The 9,418-nt window shown below is 43.8% G+C and overlaps 1 protein-coding gene across 1 annotated transcript; it reads left to right on the top strand.

Annotated features, from left to right (window-relative positions):
- The first annotated feature begins 4,624 nt into the window (after positions 1-4,624).
- On the top strand, positions 4,625-8,968 carry TXNDC15 (thioredoxin domain containing 15). Its single transcript, XM_040573425.1, has 5 exons — positions 4,625-4,847; positions 5,406-5,869; positions 6,384-6,547; positions 7,085-7,215; positions 8,014-8,968. The coding sequence occupies exons 1-5, from the start codon at positions 4,640-4,642 to the stop codon at positions 8,208-8,210; spliced, it is 1,164 nt and encodes a 387-aa protein (XP_040429359.1). The 5' UTR covers positions 4,625-4,639; the 3' UTR covers positions 8,211-8,968.
- The last annotated feature ends 450 nt before the right edge of the window (positions 8,969-9,418 follow it).

The raw sequence follows: 9,418 nt of genomic DNA on the forward strand, positions 1-9,418 counted from the left end.
TTTATTATTTTTTAAATTCTGGCTTAAGTTTCCTATTGGCAGCATATCAGACCAATGACTTTAACTTTGTAAATGGAAATGCAGTGATTTTACCGTTTGTTCTCCCGACATCTCAGTCGTAGGTAAGTGTAAAATGTTAAGGTACAACTTGTACAGATTTTGCTTAAAATCCAACGATCTGTTCTGCTTTGTCCCTTGCCTTCCTGAAGTGTAACTAAATCTAGCTACGACAGACTGTGTTGGTGCTTGTGTGGACTTAAAAATGCACAAAGGATCTGTGAGAGTTGGAGGACCACTGTACTGTGCAATATTTACATTAAATAAGTAAGCCCACCTTTTCAGCATGCTTTGCTTTCTGAATTTCACATGAGGTGTGTATTGCTTATTATAGGCAAGTCCCATCATTTGCATTAAGGCAAAAAGCCTGAATGAGTTGACAGGTACCAAAAAATAGAGGAATGTTCCTTGTTTTTTAATTAATTGAAAGTGCTGCACCAGTAACTTAATAGTTCTTATCCCTTCACTCAAATATGAGAAGAAAGGAGGAGGGGAGTGATTGCTGTGTACATATATGTAGTAAGTTGTTAACTTTCTTCCTCTGTTGCATGTGGGAATCAGTTTGAGAGTACTTGCACACTAAGCTTTTATTGGAATGGTCATTATTCATTATTGAATATCATATTTATCCCTCCATCCTAGCAATATTCTAGTTTATTTTTATTGCCGATGTGCTCTGCATACAACTGAACCCCTCTGTTTTTACCCCTCTACTGAAGGTTTCCAATAACTGTGTGGCAAGATGGGCAGTCCGATGTATGCAAAGACACAGACACAGATTTCTAGGTTGGAAGAGACCTCAAGATCATCGAGTCCAACCTCCGACCTAACACTAAGCACTCCACTAAACCATATCGCTAAGCTCTACATCTAAACGTCTTTTAAAGACCTCAAGGGATGGTGACTCCACCACCTCCCTGGGCAGCCCGTTCCAATGCTTAATAACCCTTTCGGTAAAGAAGTACTTCCTAACATCCAACCTAAAACTCCCCTGTCGCAACTTTCGCCCATTCCCCCTCGTCCTGTCACCAGGCACGTGGGAGAACAGACCAATCCCCACCTCACTACAGCCTCCTTTAAGGTAACTGTAGAGAGCGATAAGGTCTCCCCTGAGCCTCCAAAGCTGCAATCCAGTCTGCCAGGACTGCTTCCTTTCCTTGCTCCCCAGCACCATCCGTTTTCTCTTCCACATACTTTCAGAGACCCTGAATATGTCTAGTATTGAAACATTTTAGAAGCCATAGTTGAAGCTACTTTACAGACTTCAAGTTGCTTTTAATCAGAAAAGACATGCTTTTTGGTTTTGTATTGTAAATATGTTTTAATTTATTTTTTGATTGTAAGTGGCTTTCAACAGATTCATTTTACTGGATACGTTCACAACAGTTAGACTACAGTCTGTTATGTTTTGGTCTAAAGATCAGTTCCTGGATGTGATTTCTTGAATGAAGCGAACTATTTTTTTTAATGAAACCTTGAGTATAGGATATTGTCATCGATAAATTATATCATGCAACAATTCAGGCTTTTTAACTGTGTTGGAAGTTGCTTTTCTGCTTGCGTGATTGTTGTGTTCTCTGCTGTGTAATAAACTGAAAGATAAAAATTGCAATGCGATCTGCTCCCTCGGTATACAGTTGGTGTGCGATGCCAGGTGCAGCGTTTCTGATGACAGAACCAGTTTATGATTTATTCATGCAGACAGACCAGCAATGTTGGCTTGTCAGCTACGCAAGTTGGACGTCTTAAAGGAAGCTTTAAGGTGGTTATATCTTCTTGATAATTCCATTTATGGGTATGATTAGACACCAAAGCTTGCTTTGGTGCTGGACTGGCATCTTTATGCTTTTGGGAAATACCTGTCTTGATGGTATCTCTTCAAGTAGCTCAAATAGTACAGTGTGAGTTAGCAGTATTGTACCTATGCAATATGTTAGCTCAGTGGTGTGTCTTTTTGGACCAAGACGAATGAAAATTGTTATAACTGTTAATCATGTAAAGCTGTAATAACTAAAAGTAAAGGACTGACTTGCTGACTTGCATTGTGTGCTATTTTTATCAGAGTTCTGCCTGTGGCTCTGTGTTTATTGTTTAACTTTTAAGAGAGGTGGGGCCTGACCATACTGGATTGGCAGCCCGAAAGCTACTGCCTTCTGCAGCTGGCTGTCACCCAGGTTCCCTGCATGGCCTAGGGATGGCAATGGCTCATTTTTTCCCATCAGTGGATACGTGGCTTATCTTGCAAGGTTGCTGGAAGGAATCATTAGATAACAACTTTTAACTACTTTGAAGCTGAAAAATGCTGTGGCATTGTTAGGCGTTATTTAAATGATCTGAGGCAGATAAATCTTCTTGCCTTTCATGTTGCTTTTTTTTTTTCATACCACAAAAGGTTGTTCTAATTAGTGAAAAAATATCACAGTAACAATTAGCGTGAGTTTGATTATTTAGAGTAGGCCTTTGAGATGTGCATAAAACTAGAAAGTGTATTTGGTGTTTCAAGTGGTCATGTTTTTAAATATTCAACTGCGGCCATGTTGAGAAAACAAAGATTACAAAGGGACACATCCCAAATTCAGGTGTATGTTGAAGTTGTCCATGCAACCTCAGCCTGTGTTCCAACTCAAATGCTTGTCTTGTTTTCTCCTACCTAATCTTTGTGCTGTTGAATACACAGAAAATCATAGCTGTGAGGACGTGTCAGGATTACATGAGTGGAAACTTGTCTTGAAGACCATGGCATTGTCTCTGTACCAGTCTGTCTTTCACTCCTTTTCTTGCCATGATGCCTGTGAAGGAGCTTGCCCAGCGTTACTGAAATCTGTGGTGGCGTGTGAAATTCAGCTGCTGAAATATAAGATGCACAAATGACCGTGAAGTTTTGGTGTACATCCATGGGTGCAACAAAAGACTCAGTTACGCAAATCCTCCCCTTTGCTAAATTTCAGATCCTTCCCTAACAAACAGAGCTATTCTAATGTATCCAAGATTTTTGAATAGATGCAAAACAATGTATTTTTTTACTAGTTTTTTCCTGAAAACAGACATTTGGCATTAAAAATCAGAAAAATGTAAGCCACCGAACAGTTGTGCAACAAAACTGGCAGGCATCTTAATGTGCCTTGTCTGTGTAATGTGTAAGCACTGGGCTAGTACATTGGTTATGACTTAGGTATAAAGCCTATCTATAATTCCTGGGAGTTAATTTGTGTTACAGTAACACTTTTTTTTATCATCAGCATAACAAGTACGCAATATTGCACAAACTTTTTGCTTTCTATTATGATAGGAAGAGTATTATGTTAGGATTAAATCTGAGAAGTGTCTCAGATGCAGATATGTTGCCACAAAGCTATCTGTTGTTTTAGAGATTTGAAACACCATCGCTCGTGTTTGAGATCTGACACCATCCAGGGCATTGGTAGGTGAAGGACTCTAAGACTCTGATGACACAGAGCCAAGAGCTGGAACCACACGTAGTCCTTGGACAGGAGGAATAAATGGGGCTGAGCTTGAAAATGCCACTTTTCTTGCCACAGTTAGGAATGGGGGAGTTTTTCCTGACTAGCCCACAGCAACGTGGATTCCTATGTGCGTTGGCTCTCAAGTTTGCTTGCTTGATCTGTATCAACCGGTCTAATTAAATATTTTCTATTTGCAAGCCTCACTTACGTTTTATATCTTTAGGCTACCATAGTTTCAATATTAATGTTCATGCAAATAGTACTTGGAAGGTAAGAAAAATAAAAACATTTTTCCAAGAAAGAAAACGTGTGCTATAAGAAAGGAGTTGATGTGCCCCACAGTAAAAGCAAAGACAAAAATCCCATTTCCATAATAAAGCTCTGACATCCATATTAATTTATGTGCATGTACAGTGTTTTCCTTGGTGTTTTTTTTTTTTCCCCAGTGTGTATGTATGGTTCATACTCTCCTAGTTCACGCTCTTCGTTCACTGTTTTGACAAATGTGTGGCTTTGGCCTAGTCTCATTGTGTGGTGCTGACGGTTTTAAAGGCACACAGTAAAAAGTGGGTGTCAGCAGTCGAAGTACTGTGTCCACTCTCCACAGGTCCCAAATAGTCGTGAAGCTTCAGTATTAAACTGAAAGCAAGTAAGAACTAATTCTGTCACAGGACCATTTTATTATTTTTTAAAAAGATTATTTATCTTTCAGCTTGGAAGCTTTGCTTGATATGATGGACAGGCCCTCTCTTTTCTTTTTAGCTGTAAATACATACACACACGTATACATGCCTTTAATCTGTGGGCTTTTTACCCATCTGGCTGTATGGAAAAGCTCCTCAGGAGCCACTGAAGGCCCATGCCAAACTGAATCTGTGCCTCTGGGTGCTGGGGGAGGTGGAAGCAGACCCAGGCGGAGCTGCTCCCCCGGGGGACGACGGGGCGGTTCAGGGGGGAAAAGGCGAGAAAATTGGGTAAAAGTTCTTTATTATGTGCAGTTTATGTGAACGCTTTATTGTCCTGCAGCGCTGAGCCCCGGCGGCTTGCGGATAACCCCGCCTTAACCGCGAGGCGTTCTCGATGCTGCCCGGTGCAGCGCCCGCCTCAGCGCGCCCAAGATGGCGCCCACCGCTCTCTCTCCCTCCCGCCCGCCGCCGCCACCACCACGCACTGCGCAGGGGCGGGAAGGGGGGCCGAGCCGGAAGCGGAAGCGGTGCCCGGAGCCCCGGCGGAAGCGGCCGTTGTCCGGGGAGACGCAGCGCGGCGCGGCCGGGATGTGGCGGCTGCTGCTGGCGCTGGCCGGGCTCGGCGGGGCCCTGGCGGCCGGTGAGGGCGGCGGGCGGGCGGGGAGCGGGGCTGGTGTCCCCCCTCTGACGTGCTCCGAGCCCGAGGCCGCCCCTCGGTGCTGAGCTCGGTTTGGGCCCTCAGTACAGGAAGGGCATCGGGGTGCTGGTGGAGGGCCTGGAGCACAGGTCCTGTGAGGGGCGGCTGAGGGAGCTGGGGGTGTTTGGTCTGGGGAAGAGGAGGCTCAGGGCAGACCTCATTGCTCTCTGCAACTGCCTGAAAGGAAGGTGTAGGGAGCTGGGGGTCGGCCTCTTCTCACAGGTAACCTGTGATAGGACCAGAGGGAATGGCCTCAAGTTGTGCCAGGGGAGGGTCAGGTTGGAAATGAGGAGACATTTCTTCTCAGAAAGAGCAGTCAGGCACTGGAACGGGTTGCCCAGGGAGGTGGTGGAGTCACCGTCCCTGGGGGTGTTCAAGGACAGGTTGGATCTGGCACTTAGGGACATGGTTTAGTGGGTGACATTGGTGATAGGAGGATGGTTGGTCCAGATAATTTTGGAGGGCTTTTCCAACCGTAATGATTCTGTGATTCTGGTGCAGGGGCCGTGACGGAGCTGAGCGCCGCTGGGACCCCCCCGGCCGCTGCTGCTGGCTCCGCGCAGGTTGGCGGCGGCGAAGCGGTGCGGTACCGGACTGCCGAAATGGCCGACGCGATGCTGGGCAGCGGGCTCCCAGCCCAGCAGGCCGTGGGGCTCTCGGTGGTGCCGGGGGAGGCGAGGGAAGAGCAGGAGTCCACTGCTGCCACGACTGGGACTTGTGAGGCGGCAGCGGGCGGCAGTGGGGAGTGCAGCGCAGGGAGCAGGCCCTCGGCTCCCCTCGCCCAGCCCGACACGCAGGGCCGTGAGCACGCAGCAGGCTCGCCCGTTGTGCTGGAGACCGTGCTGCCCGGCACTGCCGAGGAGCCCAACGGCACTGAGAGCGTGAAGACCCCCAAGGTGGCCTGCGAGGAGAGGAACGTGACTGGGATCAGCAACTTCACGCTGCAGATCCTGAACGTGTCCCAGGTAAGTGGCCCACCCGTTTTACGGCTCCGTGCTGTGTGTGTCTGTTCCTTCAGTATTTGATTTGTTGGATTTCCTTGCGTTACAGCCTTTCTGATATTGACAAGGGAAAAAATCTGAGCGAGAAAGCTGTTTGTGTCATTCTGAGTAGAAAAAGTGGAGAAATGGCTCAATCCACAAGCCTGTGTGCCTCACCTGCGTGCCTGTAGCGAATGGTCAGCCTTCACGCGCTGTGCATTAGTCTCTAGAATTGTTAATGGCCCTTATTGCTGGTTCCAGTGCCTATTTCTAGTTCTTTCTTGTAATAAAGTATGTCTTTTTAAATTAATAAATTTGTTTAGCCTCTTGAAAAGGTTATTTTAAACACTTGTCCATTTATTTTAAAAAGCTTTAAAACAAATGTGCAGCTACTTGATAAATCTTGCCAAGTATCTAATTGTTTGCTGAATGATGCATTTCTACGTAGGATTATTCTGTTAAATGTTCCATTTTCTGTGTCTGTTCTGCTTTCTTTAAGGATCTGATGGAGTTCCTAAACCCAAACAGCAGTGACTGTACCTTAGTCCTGTTCTATACGCCGTGGTGCCGCTTTTCTGTTAGTCTGGCCCCTCATTTTAATTCTTTACCTCGAGCGTTTCCAACTCTTCGCTTCCTGGCACTGGATGCGTCACAACATAGCAGGTAATTTACACATCCTATGCTCTAGTGTCTTATTTACAATAGCAAGTTTTATGTTTTAAAAAACAGGAGTGTTTTATTTTAATGTTTAGTATAAATAGTTATGTGCCCCTTTTATTTTTGGCTATGCTGTTTCCATTTTTTTTTCCTATGGACAACATTACAGAAAGGAACTACTACTCCAACAATAGCTATGATTAACCTGGAAGCTGTGTTCTGTTAGCTGGCTTTTGGGTTTCATTATTCTGAAAAGTGCTAAATATTCCATTTACCATCGTATATGTCCTTCAATAAGAAAACTTTTATCCATATGATACACGTGTGAAGAAGCAACGTACTGATTCACTGCTGAATCTTGCATTATTGACATAATTCATTAGCAAACCTCCCCAATACTGCACAAAGTGGTTACACGTTGTTTTCTTACGAGGAGAGAAATTAATTTAGTAAAACTGACGCTTCCTGCGTTGTGGCTACCTTTGTTTCCTTCTGCAGTGGATTTCATTTCCTTATACCTTGTATTTGCTTTGTGTTCAACAGTTTATCAACTAGGTTTGGAACTGTAGCCGTGCCCAATATCCTCCTTTTCCAAGGCGCTAAACCTATGGCGAGATTTAATCATACAGACAGAACGCTGGAAACACTGAAAGACTTCATTTTTAATCAAACAGGTATGTAAATCAGCTCTGAGGCATCAAAAGGAAGAACAGGTTGGCTTTTAGCTCCAAATGCAGCTTTCCTCCTCCTGTTGGTTGGTTTTTAAAATGAATTTGATGAAAACCCTGAGAGGATCTGGCAGAGGTTGCTGCAGTGAGCTGGGTTTTGGGGCACGCAGAAGCCAGGAACTTCTTGGGCTGCTTTCACAGAGTAGGGGGAAATGGTGGGGTTTAGCTAGGGGGATTGAGCACATCTTCGTGCCCAAATACTTAATTTGGGAATAAAGGCAGGTGAACCGTGGGAACATTGCCATGCGTGGCAGCTGGGGGAAAAGACAATTTCAGTTCTTGTGCTAGAGGAGACAAAAGGATTCCAGTTTCCTTGATATGGCTGTCCACGCTGTGAGCTCCGTGCCTCTCTAGTCCTACTGTGCTGTGTTCAGGAAGGAAAACCAAAAACCCCATGCACAGGCCTATGTCAGCCTTCATTAGAGGCCAGAAGTTGTTATATTTGCTAATGCAGCAGAGAGATTTTAAAACAACCCCCCTGCAGACACACAAAAGGCCCTGCTGTGGAAGGACAAAACAGCCCTTTTCCTGTTACAAACATTTGCATACACTTTGATAACATTTTGCTTTTATATAAGCAAACTACATACTCAACGTGTTAAAACACAAGGACTGTCTCAGCAAAATGCTAAGTCTAACCGTGCATGTGCCTTAATTTGAGAACGAGAACAAAGCTCCAAATACATAAAGCTTCTCTATATTTAATGATCATTCCGGGGGTTGACCAAATGCTTTCTTTTTCAGGTATAGAAGCTAAAAGCGATGTGACTGTGACAGAGGAAGACTGGGCCGGGCCCCTGCCAAGTGTCCTGACAAAAGGAATAGACTGGCTACTCCTGTTTTCTTTGCTCTTTCTGGCTAGCTTTATCATGTATGCTACCATTCGAACTGAGAGCATTCGGTGGCTGATCCCAGGGCAAGAGCACGAACATCAAGAATAATTGGAGATGCTGAAACATGGACAAAATTTCCCGGGCGTCGGTAGAGCGGGAATTTGTGCGGACTGGAACTACATAAGAATGAACTATTGAATTTGTTGGTTGTAATTTATAATGTTGACTCAAAATTGGCTTTATTTATCAACTACTGAATCCGTAAAAAGCCAACCGAGGCAGTTAAAATGGTAAGTAGACAAGTACGAAGAAACACGAACTAAGAAAGTATTTATTGAAGTCCTCTGACCTGCTTATTTTTCATGAACTTTAATGTAAATATGTGATACAGTTCTCCTTGGCTCTTCTGAAGAGGTCCCCAAACTTTGTAGATAGGATAAGATTTCTGCAGTACGCTGGCCTCTGTACGTGGTACTGTTTGGCTCAGGAGTCGAGCTGCTTTGATGGAATGATGGAATCTTCTTTTACAGAACCTACAGATGTATGAACTAATGCTTCCACGTGGCCGATGTGGTAAACACGGTGGAATTAGGATGCATTGGCCCACACAGATCGTACTCAACTTTTGGCTCATGTATTCCTCAAACAATAAAACCTTACAGGGATATGCTGGTGGATGGTGGTGTTACTAAATTATTTTGTCAGTAAAATGAACTATGAAGGAGAAAAATAAGTTTTAAAACACAATGTACCTCAAATGAGTTATTCCACTGTCTGAAACAATTTTAATATTAACTGTATGTATTTGCTTTGTACTGTGGGGTACAGTAATACCAGCAATAATAAAAGTTCCGAAATTTGTTTTACAGCTCTTGACAGGTGCCTGTTTTCCACCTGTGATACACCGGGGTTAGGTGCGCACTGTATTCCATGACTTTTGACTTAGTGACAGTTCTTCTTAAGGCTTAGAATCATTTCCAAAGCTTACCTCATTGTATGTGTGCAATTTATTTACCACTCCCCTCTAGAATTAAGTTGCATTTATTGTCCTGACCTTTTTAAAAAAATAAATCCGATTTTTAGTGTAATCTTCTAAGGCACTTACAGCATTGAAAAGATGACTTTGGAAGTACAGATCACCTGTCTAAATTAGCAAGAATAGTCTTGAGATTTATTTAAACTTTACTAAAGAATAAAGAATAAGGTTGCAAAGTCTGGGGGTGAGGCTATGTAAAGATTTTTTTTTTTTAGTTTTGATTAGTATTGAACAGTTTATATAAGGAATATACTTATGTTTTTGGTGTTGTTTTTTTTTT

This window comes from Cygnus olor, chromosome 14, assembly GCF_009769625.2.
Source record: "Cygnus olor isolate bCygOlo1 chromosome 14, bCygOlo1.pri.v2, whole genome shotgun sequence".
NCBI classification, from domain to species: domain Eukaryota; kingdom Metazoa; phylum Chordata; class Aves; order Anseriformes; family Anatidae; genus Cygnus; species Cygnus olor.